Source organism: Grampus griseus, assembly GCF_964374135.1.
Source record: "Grampus griseus genome assembly, chromosome: 16".
NCBI classification, from domain to species: domain Eukaryota; kingdom Metazoa; phylum Chordata; class Mammalia; order Artiodactyla; family Delphinidae; genus Grampus; species Grampus griseus.
This window is the reverse complement of record NC_139010.1, coordinates 40,364,833-40,383,926: the sequence shown is the minus strand read 5'-3', so window position 1 is coordinate 40,383,926 and position 19,094 is coordinate 40,364,833. Positions and strand designations below refer to the sequence as shown.

The 19,094-nt window shown below is 50.7% G+C and overlaps 1 protein-coding gene across 1 annotated transcript in view; it reads left to right on the top strand.

Moving 5' to 3' along the window:
• DRGX (dorsal root ganglia homeobox) overlaps positions 1 to 19,006 on the top strand; it is a gene marked incomplete at both ends in the record, with an annotated part of 30,628 nt that extends 11,622 nt beyond the window's left edge. Inside the window, one exon of the mRNA XM_082673550.1 lies at positions 18,741 to 19,006. Coding sequence (XP_082529676.1) covers positions 18,741 to 19,006 — 266 coding nt within the window. The remainder of the gene's footprint in view (positions 1 to 18,740) is intronic.
• Positions 19,007 to 19,094: the final 88 nt, after the last annotated feature.

The window sequence follows — 19,094 nt, the reverse complement described above, 5'->3', positions numbered from 1 at the left end:
CTGTGGACCCCACATTGCCAGAACTATTGAAATTTCAGGAGAAGCTGGAAATCTGGATTTTTATTTGAAATAGTCCCATTTTTTGGCTCTTTTGACGTGCAGGCTCAGCGGCCATGGCTCACGGGCCCAGCCACTCTGCAGCATGTGGGATCTTCCCGGACCGGGGCACGAACCTACGTCCCCGGCATCGGCAGGCGGACTCTCAACCACTGCGCCAGGGAAGCCCAAAATAGTCCCATCTTTTAAATGCGACCTTCAAGTCTTTGGGCCAAATGGGCGCATCATTGGTCAGACCAGCCTGCAGACTGCCTTTCTGTGGGGGGTACTTCTCCTCCACCCCTCCCATCTCTGCTTTCTGTGTTCTTCTCGCTGCATTCGTAGCTCCTCTTCAGGCCTCCCCCGGCAAAGTTCCCCTCCTGTAGCTCATCCTGACCCCTTTACCCACCAAGGCCCTTGCTATCTGGCCTCTCTGAGCAGCTGGCTTTTTAGTCTCTGGCAAGCTAAGTGGTGTTGGAAAAGGAGGGAAATGAGTGATTATTGAAAACCTTTTCTGTCCTCTGTCCGGTGGTCTCACGTGTGGTCCCGTTTATTTCTCACGGTAGAGGAGAGTAGTAAACGATGTATCAGGGAGGCTCCAGAGCTGCACAGCAGGTCAGTGGAGCTGGGATGGCTCTGCGATAACAGCTGGCGTTGGTTGGGGTATCTTTGCATTCTAAGAGCTCCTGACCCTGTGAGGTGGCAGCACAGCCTCGCTCCAGTCCAGGTGGGCTCGGCCGTCCTTGGAGATGCACTTGGGGGACCTGCCTCTGCCTCAGAATCTGGGGTAACAGGCGTGTACCTGCAAGTCAGGTTCTGGGTGCCCCGGGATTCAACTCTCGATTGTTTTCCGGAACATTTGTTAAGTGGTTTGAGGCCTACATCTTGCAGACTCTTGCAGCCTACGTCTTCTTCTCCGAGGGTTCCCCAGCTACAGAAGTTAAGTGCATGGCCCAGTTTAGGCCCAAGAGAGGAGCAATCCCAATTTTCTAGGCCTGGCTCAGTGCCCGGACCTCTGGGCTGTGACCTGGCCTCCCTTTCCTGAGTTCACCCCCAGAGGTGGCTGGGCGACCAGGTGCTGGCAGAGCTGGTGGCCTGAGCTCTGCTTCCAGGGGCCTCTGGCCAACCAGGGGGCCCCCTCAGCAAGCTGTGAGGAGCTTCACGCACGTGTGTGCTAGAAGGCACACACCTGGGCTTCCGTACCCATCCGTCTTTTTACAAACGAGAAGCTGAGGTTCCCGGAGGGAAAGCCACTTGCTCACAGGTCACTCATATCAGCGAAGTCTCCCCTTTGAGATCTAGGCTGATCTCCACAGGATCCTGGTGTGCTCTTTCCTCCGGCCATGATTTATTCATTCATTCCTCTGGGTGGGCACCTGTTGGTAGGGGCTTTTGACCCCCACCCTGCTTCTGCCTGGAAAGTGAGGACAGCTGGAGGTCCACTGGGCATGAGCCCTGGGGGAAGAATCTGGACTCACCCAGAGCCCAGAACCATTGTGAGCTGAGCGCCGCAGCCCCTTCCAGCCCAGAGATCCCAGCCCACTTCTCCGGGCCTGAGGCAACTTGCAAATCATCAAGAAAGAATCAAAGTGAATTTCAGCTTCTGGACTCAAACCAGTGTTCAGGTTTCCTTCCCCAGGCTTTGTGGTCCTAGTGGGGTCCTATGGTCCTGGATTAAAGACAGCAGGTGTCCTGGAGAGGCCACCACTATTCTGGCCCTGCCCCAGACAGCACTCTCGGTGTCGATCCCGAGACTCCAGCCCTGAGACTACAGACCAGGGCCTGAGGACCCACGCCAAGGCTGAGCTGTGCTACGCCAGCACCCGGCCTGGGTGTGAGGGGAATCCGGGCTCCCAGTGTCCAGGCAGGATCGGTTCTCCCTGGGGGCACATGGAGCCTCCCAGCGAGTGGTCCCAGAGCTAACTGCCTGCAGAGCATTCTATACAGCTACAAGTCGAAGGACTCTGAGTTGGGGGTCCTGGTCTTTCGGTTCTAGGTGTTGTTGTGACAGATGTGAAGTCTCTTCCAGGGAAACATTGAGAGAGCCTTCAAGTGTGTTTGTAGGGGAGCCTGGGGGTTGTTGAGGTACGGTTTGCTGAATTCCTTTGAGTACCGGTCCTTGAACTCCTTAGGTCCTCTAAGTAGTTGTTGAATTCACTTCCCTGGAAACATTTTGGCTTTGAATGTGCTCTGAAAACAAGGGCATTCTTGGAATATTGGCTATCAGCTCCTGGAGCAGGTGGCACTGGGGGGAGGAAAAGGGCAAGCAGGGGCAGATCGGGGTGCTGGATATAGAGGGAATGTGCTGGGGTGGGGGATGTCCCAGAGCACAGAGCTGTGGGGTGTCACCAAGCCCTGCCTCCAGTGTGAACGGCCGGGTGGGCTGGGCCCCGGCAGCTCCATGACTGTGGCCCAGAACATGCTGGTGGATCTAGACTCTGCTTTTTTATTTTTAGATTGTGGGGGAAGTGGCCCAGAAAAGGTGAAGAGGAACAGGTCGCTCAGCCGCTTTGCTGAGCTTTAGCACCCAGACTGAGAAGTCAGTAGCAGATCATGGTTTTCTTAGGAAATTAGAGGCCCTAATTTTCATTCCCTGGAGACACCTGTTGAAGGCAGGGGCCAGGGATTCGGAAGCAGCTCGAGAGCTAGGGAAACCAAGATGAGGCTGGAAACGACCCCTGGCTTTGGAAAATCTGCACAGCTCAGAACTGCCACAGCACACACTGAGCTGGCTCGGCAGTTCTGCCTCAGGCCAAGGGGTGAGGGCAGAGACCTTCCGGAGCTTCGCCTTCCGCCACATCCTGTGCTGGGGGACTGTGCTCCGCTGCCAGGTCCCCAGGCTTGGGCAGGTGGCTGAGGTGCAGCTCTGGGGCTGGAGCCCTGGGGACACCTATTCAGCAGGTTCAGTGTTGGGGCGTGTGGATGGGGGTGTTCACAGAGGGATGGGTCTGGCTAGGTCAGCAAGGCTGCCCAAGCAATCTGGAGCCTGGGAAGGGTGGGAGGTGGGGCCGGCGCCCTTGAAGGACAGGAGGTTATGACCCCTTTGGGGTGGCTGGGTGAGCAGAGTGTCTATATGCAGAGGTGTGGCAGACTTGCCTCCACGCTCTGCTGGGCAGGGAGATGTGGATGGGCATTGGGCTGTGCCCATCAGAGGGGGCCAGAAAACTGCCCACCAGTGACAGAGCCAGGTAACTGAAAACCAGGCACTTGTGGAAATTTCCTCCTTTAATTATCAAGCAGTGAACTAGCACAGCAGCGTTGAGCAAGGGCTCTGGACGTCCTGCCTGGTGTGAATCCTCATTCTTCCATTCTCTGGCCATGTAAGTCTTGAGTTAAGTACTGGGAATCTCTACCTCTGCTTCTTCATCTGTAAATTGGGGATCTTGACCATCCCAGGACTGGATTTATAGGACCAAATGTGGAGAGTGTGAGTTGGACCAGTGGGAGGCGTGAGTCAACACCGTTATTAATCAGATTCCTCCATCCTCATTTTCAAGTCGCTGGGTCCCACTCATCTTTAAAAGACCAACTGAAATGTCTTTTCTCCCAAACTTCTCCCATTTTTCTGAACTGTATCGCTGCTGACATTTACCTTTTCCTCGTAACCCCTCCTTGTTCTGATTGCTGGCTGTGATGGGAGCTCCTTCCCGTCCCTGGTAGGATTTGCTGGTCAGGGGAAATTTGCAAATTTGCTTTGTACTCTGGGGTGGTCAGAGAGCGCGCATCCTGGCCAGGCATGCAGTCAGTGTGTTTCCTGATTGAGTGTCCCACGGAAACTTAAAAATAAAAAGGCAGCGGGACCCTACCCCATGAAGTCAGGGTTTGCATAACAATAATGGGTGTCCAGAGAAAAAGCCTTTGCAACACAAAGAGCTTTCCTGCACTGTCTTAATGGCCAGCCTCCTGTTCACAATTCATTAATGCAGAGGAAGTTATTAATGGCCGAGGGAAGCGCTTGGGTTTGTTCCGGGGAAGTGCTGGCCACAGAACGGGCCACAGTCAGCGGAGGCCTTCTCCCTGGTGCACTTGGCCCAGCTGCCTCTAACCTGTGATTCGGAGAGCTGGGTGTGAGGTGGAAATTCATTACGGCTGCCAGGGGAGAGCTTTCATAACTCAGTCCGTGCTCATGCCCGGGAGTCACAGCCACTCTCCCCAGCTGGGCGGGGCATCACGGCTGACCTTCCATCGGCTCCTGACGAGGCCAGATGGCTCCTGTGGTCCCACATGAGGCCCAGGCAGGGAGGAGTCTGGAGGCACACACACCTGGTCCCACCTCCGTAGCTGAGCTCCATCCATGCAGGCCTCGGAAGCCGTGAGGACTGACGGAGATGTCCTGGCACGCAGTAGGTGCTCAGTCAGTGCTAGCGATCAGAGTAGCAGTCCTGGGCCTGCATCATGTGTGTGAGGACGAGCAGGCAGGCGAGGGGCAGGGTGTCCAGTGCTGGGAAAGGGTCTGGTCATGTCCTCCTTGAGAGCAGGGCCCCTTAGTTACCCAAGAATGTGCCCTCCCTGCTTCACGTTGGCGTTGGCCCTTGGGCTTCCAGGCCAGGGTAAAGTGTCCAGAGTCTGAGACTGGAAGGGCTTTATTGGCCAATGAACATTTGCCCACCAGGGCTAAACTCAGAGCCGGAGGCAGCCTCTTCCTCCTTCAAGTCCCCTGAAAACATTTTCCCCCTAATTCTCTTAATCACTTTTTCCTGTGCTGTGATTAAAGAAAAAAAATCACAATCTAAATAAACAATTAAAATTGTTTTATTATGAAATATGTTAATCAAAAACTCAGAAAACATGCATCTAGAACTTAATGAATGATTTTAAGCACCCATGTGCTACCCTTCCTTTGGAACTATGCCTGCACCCCAGAAGCCCCCGAATCCCTGTGCCCCTTTCTACTAATGTCACTTTTCTTCCCCCTAAAGGAAACCACTGTGCTGACTTTTATGGTAATGCAGCTTTGCTGACCACCTGCGTAGGCATTCAGAAACGCTACTGTCTAGTCTGAACTTTTTTGAACCGTACATGTGTACACATATAAATGGAATCATACAGGTTGTATTTTTCGTGCCTGGCTACTTTAACTCGGCATTATGTTTGGGAGATTTATCCATGTAATTAGGTTTAGCTGTCAATTCTTAACGATATTCTGTGTACATGCTCAGATCATCTGCCGATAAAGACGGTTTGCCTCTCCCTTCCCAATCCTTATACAGTCATCCCTGGGTATCCATGGGGGATTGGTTCCAGGACGACCTCCGCGACCCCCATACCAAAACCCACCCATCCTGAGTCCCTTATATAAAATGTGGTGGTATAATGAATGCAGTTGGCCCTCCATATCCGTGGGTTTCATATCCCTGGATTCAAGCAACTGGCGGATCGATTTCAATTGGTTGGTTGAATCTGGGGATGCGAAACCTGCGGATACGGAAGGGCAGACTATAGTTTTTATTTCTCTCTTTTTTTTTTTGGCGGTACACGGGCCTCTCACTGCCGCGGCCTCTCCCGCTGCGGAGCACAGGCTCCGGACGCACAGGCTCAGCGGCCATGGCCCATGCACGGGCCCAGCCGCTCCGCGGCACGTGGGATCTTCCCGGACCGGGGCATGAACCCGTGTCCCCTGCATTGGCAGGCGGACTTTCAACCACTGCGCCACCAGGGAAGCCCTATTTCTCTTTTTTTTTTTTTTGTCTGGCTGTGCTCGCTTTTGTCTGGCCATAACCTCTAGTACAGTATTGAATAGAAGTGGTGATAATAGGCATCCTTGCCTTGTTTTTTTTTTTTTAAATAACAGATTTATTGAGATACAATTCACATACCATACCATTCATCCATTAAAATGTACAACTCAGTGATTTTTAGTATAATCAAGAGTTGGGAAACCATCACTACAATTGACCTTAGAAAATTTTCATCACCCCAGACCTATTAGCAGTCAGTCCCCATTTCCCCCAACCCTCCCTGCCCCAGGTTACCACTAATATTTCTGTCTCTATAGATTGTGGACATTCTGCTATTGCCATTGTGGATATCTCATTGAATGGAATCCTACAATATCTGGTCTTTGTGACTGACCCTGGGCTTATGCCCTATTCTTGATCTCAGGGGGAAGCTCTCACAGTTTCACAATCGTGTTTGCTGTCTGCCTTTTTATTTTTAAGATACCCTTTATCAAGTGAAGATATTTTTCTCTTGCCCTAGTTTTCTGAGAGTTGTATTTTAATTATTCTTTTAAAAAATCATGAATATAAGTGGATGTTGAATTTCATCGAATACTTTTTCTGCTGCTGTTGAGAAATCACATGATTTTTCTTTCTCAATATATTAATGCAGTAAATTACACTGATTGATTGTTTAATGTTAAACCAACTGGGCATCCCTGGAATAAACCCAAATTAGATGTGACATGTTATCCTTTCTATATATAGCTGGATTGGCTGCCATTTTGTTTAGGGTATTTTCATCTATGATCATGAAGAAATTGGCTCATAATTTTCTTTTTCTTATAATCTCCATTCCAGGCTCCAGTATTGTTTTACTTTACCCCCCAACTTAGTATAATAAAAGCAGCAGCAGAACTGCCCAGCTGTTTTATTATCTCTCCCGATTCCAAGGACTGGCTGGGCTCAGCCGGGCAGTTCTGCTGCTGCTTTTGCCTGGGGCGTCTCATGAGGTTGCAGTCAGATGGCAGCTGGGGCTGATACATACAAGACGGCATCACTTCTGTGCCTGGTGCCTTGGCAGGGATGCTGGGAGGCTGGAAGCACTCTCTCTCTCTCTCTCTCTCTCCCCATGGTGGCAGTTGGATGGAGGTTGGATCCTGAGAATGTAAAAGCAGAAGATGCCAGGTCTTGTTAAGACTTACACTTAGAACAGGCACAGTGTCACTTCTGCTGTATTCTATTGATTAAAGCTGCTCACAGAGCCGGCCCAGACTTAGGTGGAGGGAACCGCGCACCGGTGTGAATACTGGGAGGGTGGTTCATTGAAGGCCCTCTGTAGAGACTGACTCTATAGGTATTGAGGATACTCTGGCCTCGTGACATGAGTTGGGATGTTTATTTTTGAACCCATCCAACTTCCCAATCCTGACTATAAGCACTTTAAGAGCACTGGCCTTATCTGACTCACCTCTAGATCTTTCCAAACCACCTACCTCTGCCCCTTACACAGGGTCTGGTCTGGTGCCGAGTAAAAGGTAGTGACGTTTGGGGAAAGAAGGAAAGAAAGTCGTGCTGTTCTGGCCCTGGGAGACCCGCCTCACTTAGGAGACCCCAGTCCACTGGCCTTGGCCCTGTACTGCGGACCACTTGCTGGGCCCCAGAAACTGCTGGAGGCTTCCGTTCTTCATTCAGTACCCACTGAGCACCCTACTTTGTCAGCCTCTGAATGGGGGGCTGAGCATCCTTTGATGAATTAGATACAACCCTACCCTAAGGGGCTCAAGACTGGGCGTGGGCTTGGAGAGAGAGACACTTGTGACACTGTCACGTGCCCTCATAGAGGCCAACAAGGGCATGCAAGGTGTGAGGGAAGCCCAGAGGAGGGAGGAACTCTTTCTCTGTAGGAATGAGGAAGGTTTTCCAGAGGAAATGCTTGAGTTGGGCTTGAAGGAGCTGTAGGAGCTGACCAGTGGATGTGGGCACTCCAGGCATCTGACAGAAGAGCATGAGCAAAGGCACTGAGGCTGGCTGTTTGAGGAAGGGACAAAGTGTGAGGTTGGATGGAGCCACGGTCCTTGGAGAGGATGGTGTGGCCTCAAGATGAGCCCAGGCTCTGGAGTCAGACCAGCCATGGCCCTTCACTGCCTCCTTCCCTTTATAAGGCCAACTTAGGGGAGACCCCAGTCTCCTCATCTGTAAAATGAGGGTCGTCATGGCCATACCCAATATTGCCTGTGGTCTGTAGCGTGTGTATCTGTGCCTGGCACATCCAAGTGCCCGGTAGGCGCTGGTGATTGTTGTTAGGGTTATGAGGATGAGGCCAAGAGATCACCTGGGATCTGATTAGGGTCTGGGTTTGGATTTCTGGGGCAGAGGATCCCGCTTCCTGCAGGCGTTCACTCCTCAGTGGGAGAGGCTCTCAGCCTGAGGTCCGCGGTGTGTGCAGCTTCGGGAAAGCAGCACAGCCTTGCAGGGGCTCCTGGCTTATTTCTGAAGGTGCAGGTGTTTGGGGAACAGGGCACCTGAGGGCCAGGACATGGTCTGTCCTCATGGGGGAGGTGGTTTGGTCAGCCCTAGCCTCTCGGTGCCTAGCCGATGTCAGGAAGGCAGGGGTGGAGAACCCCAGCACTTAACATTTGTAAGGAATCTCCTTGATGAGTATGTTACCACCACTTCTCCAGGATACAGTGGGGGAAACTGAGGCTCAGAGAGGGGCTAGGACTGCCCAAGGTCACACAGTGCCTCTGCCAGAGGTAAGACAAGCCAGGGACCCAAGTGTCCCACCTGCCAGCTCCCCACACCCTGTATTGATTCCGTTCCTTTTACAGGCCCCTGCTATCATTCTCTGGCTTTAAAAACTGCAACTCACTTTCCAGAAGCCATTTCCTATGGGTGCTGATGGGTTTGCCCTTCCTGCTAATCAATGGGGCCCTGGAGGGCAGGGAGCTGAGCAGAGGGCTCCTGGCTTGTGCCCAGAGGCAGCGGGGAAGCAGGCTGCCCGTCCAGAGTTCTGGCAGCCGCCGGGAGGGAGGGTGACGCTCATTGGCATCGGATCACCTAGAACGCGTGTCCCTGCTGCTCCTCTGGCTGTGCCAGGGTCCTTGAATCTGGGTGCTGTCATCATTTGCTCGCCCCTTCAAAGGTATCCAAGCAGAAATGGGACATTGGCGCTGGCCCCGAGACTGGGTCACAGCATGAGGGACGGTCGGCTGAGCCGACTCCTGTCAGGGAGCATTTGCTGAGTGAATAAGCAGATGTTGGGACAGTGCGTGCACACGTGGAATTACCACAGGGAGGGACTTCGAGTCCACTCCTCCAGCATAACCTGCCAAATTAACCTGGGGATTTTGGCATTAATCAGATTGGGGAACTCTGTGATGACCATAGTTTTTCTTTCCATGGGGTATTGAGGAAGCTTAGAACCTGGGAGTTGGCAACCTTTGAGCAATTAAAATATGCCCCCTCAGTCAGGAAAGATAGACTCTCCCTCCTTTTCTCCCTCCCCCAAACATTCAAGTGCTTACTTTGTACCCACATTGGAAATATTAGCTCTGCAATCAGGGCTGTGTGGGTGACATAGGTGAAAGCCCTTACCCTGCAAGTTTGGGAGGTGCGGTGGGTACAAAAATAAACACAACTCATGGTAAAGAGGCAATCAAAACCGTCACACAGGCACAGGAGAAAGCACTTTGGGGGTTCTGTGGTAGTAGTCACCCAGGAGTGAATTGGACCCTGTTGTGTATTTGATTACTGGTGAACATGCTTAGCCACTGCATCTAAAAATCTCTGCCTGAATACTGCAGGCGTCTACTAACACTGCCACCCGAATATTCCTTGTAAACTGTAAGGAACTGGTATTAGGAATCACAGAATATGTTTATTCATTTATTTACTTTGCTATAAAGCAACAAAAAAGAACTGAACTGTAGTATTTATGTGAAACGTCTCATAAATCCACTTACTCATTTCCTTGCTCCATACTCTTCACCCTTAACCTGAACGTTCGACAAGAAATCGATGTGTGAGAGCTCTACTTGTAACCAAAATTATCGTTCATGTGCCTTTCTATGGTGAAAATGTGCTTTCGGCAGAGAGGAGACAGAACTAACTTAATTTTTCCTGTCAGTCTCTGTAGTAGATCAATTAAACTGCCAAGGAGATCAACTATTTCAGACTGTATTTATTACATTAAGTATTTATGTTCAGGCCAAGCCTTTAAAGCATGATGTCATATAGGAATGTAGGCCGATTTGATCAATTCAGCAGAATTTGCTGTAACTTAATGGAAATCTAACTGTGTGTTTTAATTTAGTGTCCGAGAGGTAGCAAGTTCTTCAAACAACATAATTTTCAGGCTGCATTTGGGGGCTTGGAGGCTCTTGTACAGGCTTTGGTGATGGCATGCGTGGTAGGGTGAGAGGGAAGAAATTGTGGCCTTTTAAGGGCTTTGCTGGCTGATGGTTGGTCGCGTCCCATGCCAGGGATCACTGACTTCGATCCCGGCCGAATGGGAGATAGACAGGATGTTCCTGGTGGGTCTTCCATGGTCAGCCCTCAGTTCCATGTTCGCCAGTCAGTTACTCTAGTGCAGACTGAAGCCATTAGCAGTCGTGGAGTCTCAGCCGGGTGCTGAGGGTACAGTTCTTATTCCTTAGAAACCTCAGTGGAACTCTGCCCTAAAGGAGAGCGTCTATCCCATCATTGGAATGAAAGGAGAAGGGAAATCATGAGTCACAAAAAAGACACTCTTATTGTGAGAGTAATACTTGGTCAGTTTAGAAAAAGTGGAAAGTACAGCAAAACCCAAAGAAAAATATAAAAATCATTTGTAATCTTAGCATCCAGAATCAACCACTATGAATATTTGCTACTGGTACGTTTGCTTTCTTCCCATTTATAAATATATATCGCTAATAAATGTATGTATTTTAGGGAATTCCCTGGCGGTCCAGTGGTTAGGACTCGGTGCTTCCGCTGCCGGGGGCCTGGGTTCAATCCCTGGTCGGGGAACTAAGATCCTGCAAGCCACACAGCCAAAAGAAAAAAAAATATTTAGTTTAGAACTTATTTAGAATTTTTAAATTTTAATTAAAAAGTTTAAATTTATAAATATTTTCTGTTGCTAAATAAAATTGTATATTATACATACTTGTGACCACATATGGATATGGTGTATGGCTGCACGTATGCATATATACGTATGTACTATGCAAATATATGTATGTATTGTGTATATATGTATATGTATGTATATAAATATATACACCTACACCAAAAAGGGATCATTTTGACTTACTGTTTCTTAACCTACTTTTTAAACTTAATATTTTATTATTTTTTTTTATGGCACCAAATATCCTCCTACAACATAATTTTGTCATAGCTTCAGTGAGTTCAACATGGCAATTATAACTTATTCAATCAACTCTCTCGTATCGGGCGGTCAGGTTATTCATAGTTTTTTGGTGCTATGTGCCACATGGGGATGACTTCCTTTGTAGCTAATTTAATTTTTAGCCCATTGGTGATTGTAGCTTTTTGATAGATTAAAAAAAGAAAAGAAAAGAAAAGAAAAGAAAACTAGAGCCCCAAGTCTGGAAATCTGGTTATTAAAAGATGAGACTTTTAAAGTTTGTTTGACTTACTCCTCAAGATTCTATTGGCAGAATAAATGTTTCTACTATTTGGTCTCATGGAAAAGGCTTCGCCAATGAACCCACACAGCTGTGAAAACAGTGTAGGGATACGCAGGGTGGAGGATGCTCACAGCACAGTCACGCATCTCGAGGCACTGTTCATTCTTCGTGTCCTCCCAGGGATGCTCAGAGCAACTGAGTTCTTCGCCGGCCGCTGAATTGAATGCGTAACTTGAATAAGCTGTGAATTGTGACTTATTCTTGCCCTTTATTTTGTATGGGGTCATGGAAATAATAATTGTTGCAGGACTTAGTGCTAGGTCCTTTATAGAATTTCTCCTAAGGTAGGTGTATTACCTCCTCTTACAGATGAGGAAGCTGGAGCTTGGAAAGTTGGTGAGAAGATGTCCCATGACTAGTTAACGGTGGAGTCAGCAGCCAGACTTCAAAGCCCACTTTCTTCCTCCTCAGCAGGCTGTATCCGGCTTTCAGACCCCAGAGATGTCTTATCGCCACTCTCGTGTTATAGGATTTTGATAATTATGACTTGGTTTTGGGGTAGACATTTTCTAAAGTGTCTGTCACCACCCTGACATAATAAAGAGGAGGACAGAGCCTCTCTCACGGCCGACTCTGTGTCGCCCCATCATTAATAGACGCAAGCTTTGTTCGGTTTTCAAAGCCCTTTCAAACGTCATCTCTTGTGATGGTTCCTGTTGTTGTCCGGTGACGGATGGCTTCCGGCCATCCTGAGACGTGCTACTTTGCTTGCCTTGTACTAAATGGCCCCAGGTTACTGTGCATGTTAATTTTTGGGGCTGTTTTATAATTTTTTGTCTCTTTTCTCAATATTACCCATTAATGTTTCTGCTATTACCTTTCAAGCTTGCTTTCAAGCTTGCAGCAGCCTTGTAAGACAAACAACTTATGTTAGCAGTGCACTTGGAAGAGTCTTTCAGCACGTGGTGAGGGCTTTGAGACTGCTTTTCATGGGAAAAGCGCATGCGTTTTGGAGTCTGGTTTTTTTTCTCGCTAACTGTCTGTTCATCTGCTGCCCTGAACATTGCAAAGGCTGCGTCCCTATTTTGCTACTACTGGTTTTCAGTAGTGCTCCAGATTGATGAAGTTTTTTAGGCAGAGGCACATGGAGAAATCTCGTACTGCTGTTGGTACTGTGAAATCATGGAGAAATCAAGAGTTAGGTCTAAAAGGATCCTATTTGTAGGAATCACTTTTTTTTTCCTGTGTTAAAAATGGTTAAGGCAGACGCTGTTTGTTGGACAATTTAAGTTCAACTGAAATCAACTGAAATTCTGAACACACGTTAAAATTGGAAGGAAAACTTAGCTTTGTAATTCACATCCCATTCTAAAACCACTCATTTTTTTGTTGAAAGGGATTAAAAAACTTGTCCAATAGCCCATATTGTGCATGAAGATTTCTACAACATCCTGTCAAGGGAGCTTCAGGATATTATGACCAGAAACCCATCACCTCCCAGAGAGAGCCCACCACACATGCATAGCACGCTGACGGTAAAGAAAAGAAAACCCTTCTTTCTCTCACTCCACCCACTGCTTCTATTCAACCCACCCCCAGAGAGAGGCAGTTACCTCATACCCACTGTGCCTAAACGGCCCCGGTTCTTTCACTTTTCCCTCTTCCCCCCAACTCCCTCCCTCTGGCCTGACGGTCTGACCATGACTTTCCCCTCCCTTTTCCTGCAGCTTCTGCCTCGGCAACCCACACAATATGGCGTCACAGTGAACTTACTGTGAAGTCATATGGACCACGTGCTCTACTGCAGAGACACATGCCCCTCTCGACAGTTGGATCCTTGGGTGCAGAGCACAGACTTCACACGTTTCCCTGATAAATATCATCGAATGAGATTTGTCTCCTTGTTCGCCTTTGATCTTGTCTGCTGTCCAGATGGCCTCTCTTAGTCTTGCCGGCATCTGCCGTCTGGGTCGGCACGTCTTCCATGTTCTCATCCAGGGAGGGCAGGGCAGTGTGGAGAGGAGGCGACTCCCAGTGGCTCATTTTTCAGCATTCCTCCAGGTAGCTGTTCAGATGTTTTTGAGTCCACCTATGAGTATTGCCCCCCTTTGATGGACACTCAGCTGTTGTTCAGACTTGGGGTGTTGATGAGGAAAGAGGGTGACGTCTGTGAGGGGCTTCGTGCCAAAGACTTTTGTTGGCCTGGGTGCACCTCTCACGGTCTGTTGCCCTGCTTTAGAAATGCCCACCCAAAGGGCACAGTGCAGTCATGAGACAGAGGCAGGGCTCAAGGGAGGTGTACAAACTGCATAATGCTTCCTCGGCCAGAGATGGGGTGGGTGAGATCGGTTGAGGGTGCCTCTCACAAATGTGTGTGGGTGGCCTGAGGCACTTTGGGGGTCCTCACCCACTGGAGGGGCAAGAAGGAGTTCCAGCCTTGAGCGGTCCTCATTTTCCCGATGGCCTTGACCTGAACTCTCTTTTAGCTCTTACAGTTTTGTTTTTAAGCATTTATTTTATTTTAGTTTAGTTTAGTTTTAATTGTGGTAAAATACACACACGATAAAATTTTCTGTCTTAACCATGTCTAAGCATATAGTTCAGAAGTGTTGAATGTGTCCCTATTATTTTACATGTGCTTGATATTATATATATTATACATTATAAACCGTCACCACCATCCACCTCCAGAGCTCTGTCATCTTCCCAAACTGAACTGTGTGCCCATTACACCTTAACTCTTCACTCCCATACCCTCAGCCTCTGGCAACCACCATTCTACTTTCTGTCTCTATGAATCTGATTACTCTAGGTACCTCATACAAATGGAATCATACGGAATTTGTCTTTTTCTGACTGGCTTAGTTCACCTAGCATAATGTCCTTGAAGTTCATCCACGTTGTAGCCTGTGTCATAATTTCCTTCCTTTTTAAGGCCAAATAATATTCCACTGTATGCATAGCCCTTACAGTTTTAAACCAGGGTCTCCCAGAGTCATTGGGTTCATCTGGTCCTTGGTTTCCCCATGTCTAGTGTAAGGGGTGAACTAGGCGAGCCACACAGACTCTCTCCCTCCTGCAGCCTCCATTCTGTGAGTTAACTTATTTCTTTACGTCTGAATCTGGGTTTTGTGGGCCAGGAATATATTGCTAGTTATTGGTGGCTTTTGCGGGGACTTGCCTGCTGCAGGTGTGACCTAGCAGGTGTAGCTGTGGATCCAGGAGGCTCTGTCTTGTCCAAGTAGCACTTCTTCATCTTGCAGGTGACATGCTCATCACTGAGTCACAGACTAGTTAACTCCTTCTTTGATGTTACATCAGAGCAAGGCCTTGCTGGGGACAAGAACCAGCCCGAGACATGCACATTGAGTCTGTGCCTCTCTCGGGCTGGCCTGACTTGGGGTCAGCTGCTCAGGCCTGGGCCTGGAGACTGTGGCCGCTGCAGGTCCCCCAAAGCCCGTAGCCTCAGTCAAGCTCCCACTGCTGAGAGGGTTCACTGTGCTCTGTTCTCTTCCCACATGAGCTCCCCTCAGGAAGAACTTGGAGGGGAGGAAGGCCTCCCCTGAAGGGAGGGTCCTCGCCCTCGGGATGGCCCCCCAGGCTCAGGGCACAGGCACTGTTCCCAGCCAGGACCGAGCCCACGCAGGGGCTGAGACTGCTGTCAGCGAGCGGCTGTCTGTTTGAGCCACTGGGAGAAGTGGGACCATCAGGATAACAGGGTTTGACCCCATGTAACTTTTTGTTTGTTTCCTGCTGTCTCTGGAAACATGACCGGGCTAGAGTCAGCCAGGGGTGCGGGGTGTGGGACGGGCTCTCGGGATTTCCTGTGTAAACTGGGCACTTGTGATTCAGCTCGCGCTCATCTTGCCATCTGCTGCCTGCTGTACTGGCCCCTCCGTCAAAACTGAGGCAGGAAGTGATGGCCGCGCGTTAACCTCCTCTTAGACTAGAGGAGAAGGGAAAGGCCACTGGAAGGTTCTGGTCCCACTTCTGTCATGAACTGTGAGAACTTGGGCCGTTACTGGAGTCTCGTTTCCTTGCCTGGAACATGGGGCTGAGTGATGCCCTCCCCTCAGGACGGCCAGAATGGTGACGAGAGGCCACACTAGGTGCTGGTAAGGGTGAGCTTCCTTTTGCCTCTGACAGGCTTGGAAAGGAAGAGAAAGATGCCCAAATGTGCTTCGAGAGAGAAAGGAGCCTGGCTCCGGCACAGGGAAGGCTGTCCCCGGGAAAGGAGGGTGGCAACGTCCCAGCTGCTGGCATAGCTGAAGGCTGATTCTACACGTGAGCCCCGGGGCTGGGCGGCCCTCCCTTGCCTCCCTCCTTCCTGCCACAGATGTTTCCCATAGGCCTGGCCCGTCCCAGGCACTGTGCTAGGTGTTGGGGACAAAGTAGTGAATGAAGCAGAAAAATACTTGCCCCCTTGTGGGTTTGTAGGGGCAGGTAGACAAGAAAGCAGTCACAAACCATTGAGGATCCACTTACCGCCTGTGGCCAGTGCCTGAAGATGTGAGGGTGAAGCTCTGACGGAGCGTAACGGGGGATCCTGTCCTGGATGAGGAGGTCCCGAAGGGCCCCCTGAGGACATGATGGTCAAATGGAGCCCTAAGGACAGAGAGGGAGCCCCAAGCCGGAGGGAGGGTATCTTCACTCCCAGGCAGAGCTCGGCCAAGGGCCCAAGGGAGGGGGAGGAACGTGTCCTCTTTCCAGATGGAGGGACACGCTGGTTAAGGAGCCGGCCCTCTGCCCGGTGTGACGACCGGCTCTGCCACTTAACTATTTAACCTCAGTCTCCTCATCTGCAAAAGGGGATAATCACAGAGCCAACTTCCTAGGATTGTTCCAAAGCTGCAATGCGTGAAGTCATGGTGTGCTTACAAGCGCGGTGCCTGGTACCTACACGTGTTTGCTCTAGCGAGTACAGCTCCTGTGTAGGGCTTCGCTGTGACGGTGGTTTGAGCATCTGAAAGGAGGCCTGGGCGGCACATGAGAAGGAGGACGAGAGGGCAGTGGGGGCCCCAGCACTCAAGGGCTTGAAGGTCACAGGGAGGAACTTGGATTCATTCAACAAATACAGATTTTGGTCCCAAAATACTCCCTATTTGCGATGCTGCTTCTTCCAAAGCTGGTGCTGCACTTTCAGAAGAGCCAAGGGGTGGGTGGAGCCTGGAGGGCTGGCTTTGCCGGCCCCTCCCAGGTCTTAGGCCTCCGGGACAGGCACTGACTCCCAGCTAACTGTCCTTGGCAGGGCCACGGTGCACCGTCTCCTGCTGCCCTGGTGGGATGGGGCTCCGGAGCCGGCTGGGGGCGGAGGCTGTGGCGATGCTCATCTCCTGCAGGAATCACACGTGGCGCATGGGGCACCGTTTGACCTGTCCAGAGACTCAGGAAGTCTCTCAAATTATGTCATGTCAGCAGCCGTGTCCACCCACCCAGTCTGGGTGCAAGTCTGTGACTCCGGCCACCACACCTGCGCTTGTGGTGGTGTCAGCATTGCTCAACTGTCCCCTCAGAACTTGGATAGCCATCAGGACCTCAGGATTCCATGGCCAGACTCTCCATATCCCCTCACACACACACACACGCACACACACGCACACGCACGCACGCGCACACACACACGCACACACACACACACACACACCCCTTTCTCTCTGTTTTTCCCCATCTTGGAAATGGCACCTTCATTCATTCATTCGGGTGCTCAGGCCCTAACCTAGGTGTAGTCTGTGATTCCTTCTTTTCCATCAGCCTCCACCTGCAGTCCAAGGACAATTTGCACAGGTGCCAACCTTGAGCATAAACCCAGCATCTGGCCAGCTCTCATCACCTCCCCTCTAGTCACCTTGGGCCAAGCCGCCATCAGCTGGGCCTGCGTTACTGCAGTAGCCTCCCCATCCTCTCCCCGATGCAGTGAAGCTCCAGACACTCTACTCAAACCTGCTGGGGCTTCCCCTCCCTGCGTCCCGCCTGGCCCTGGCGGCCCCCGACTCATCCGCTGTCCTCCTCCCCTGTAGCCTCTGGCTTTGGTCACTCGGAATGCCCTGCTGCTCTCTGAGCCGTGCTCTCCCCACTTCGGTGCCATTGCACTGGTCTCCTCCCCAACTGTTGTGCTCTCTCCTGGGCCTTCACGTGTCTGTTTCTCTGACGTTGCACTCAGGTATCTACCAAGCATCACACTCCATTCCCGTTTTAAATAGCACTTACTGCCGCCTGCCTTTGCACGAGGGATGCCTGGGCTGTGGTGTGCCTCTCCACCGGAGCTGTGCTCCATGAGGCCGGGGATCTTGCTGCCTTATTCCTGCTGAGTGGTCACTAGGGTCGAGACCAGTGCCAGGTGTTCATGGGCCAGTCATTGAATAAATGCACCGTTGAGGGTGATCTGTGAGAAGGGAGGCTCCTCAACACCGGCCCTGTCCCTGGAGTGGTTTATGCAGTGCTGGCCGGCATGCTCGGGGCCAGGCAATTGTTCCTACGTCCCATTTCACACATCGGACCTGTGCTGAGTGCTTTCCAAACTGAGGCCATCTGAGCTTCTCAAACCTTAGCTCACGGTGCCCTGAGGGTCCCTTGAACCTCAGGTTAATGTTTCGTGACTCTCCTGGGCCATAAAAAATACCTACCAGTTCTGTTCATTAAATGGTTAGGTCCAAGTAACTCAGTGAGTGTTTATGTCCCAACAACTTAGTAGCCATTTGAAAAATATCACTTATAAATTGAAAGAAAAGTAATATTTTTCTTTTATTCTTAAATAGCTACCATTACTTTCTAATGGGATTACACCAATGGGCTCTGCATGGCTTCTCTAACCGCGGAATCAGGTTGGATGCCACCACCCCTCATTTTATGTTCCGTGTGGATTTTTGTGTGGTACTTGCAAAATCCAGCTTCACAAATGTATGACATCCTTGAAGGGAGTGCAGTGAGATCTCCTGATGAAGCTGTGAGCTGCCTCGTCCAGCAGCTTCACGGTGTCCGGCAGATGCGGCTGGCTTCCCCTTGCCTTTGAAAATTTAAAATATCCCTGCAGGGCCCTTGTGAGTTCTTAGGGGTGCTTTGACACGTAGTTTGTGGTGTGTGGCATTGCTTCACTGGATCCTCATAATGATCCTGTGAGGTGGGGATCATTTCATTTTACAGAAGGAAAAGCCCGGGCTCAGAGAAGTCAAGATACTGGTCTAAGGCCACACAGCTGGTTGGTAAGGGAGCCAAGACTGGTCGGTTCTCCCTGATACTCTGGTAATCCCTTGGATCTCTTGAGCTGTGCATCTTTGGGGTCCTGAGCACTTGTTACCTCTCCCTTTAGTGTTTGGAGCCAAACAGGATCAATCAGCCCCTTGCCCGCACCCAAGTCTGAGAGAGCGAAATGTGGACAGTGATGGCAGCCTGTTGTTTCTCCTTCTTCCAGGGGGCCCACTGTGCTCTTGCTGTGTCCCAGACCCCATGGGGCTCTCCTTCCTCCCCCCCTACGGCTGTCAGACTAACCGCACGGCCAGCGTGGCAGCCCTGCGCATGAAAGCTCGTGAGCACTCGGAGGCCGTCCTGCAGTCGGCCAACCTCCTGCCGTCCAGCAGCAGCAGCCCCAGCCCTGCGGCCAAGCCGGCGCCCCCCGACGGCAGCCAGGACAAGACCCCTCCCAGCAAGGAACAGAGCGAGGGTGAGAAGAGTGTATGAGGGTCCCGAGTGCCCAAGCCCGCCGTGCCCTGCCCCCTTTGCTTCTCCCAGCCTCAGCCCCCATGGAAAACTCTCCAAAGAGCGAGGA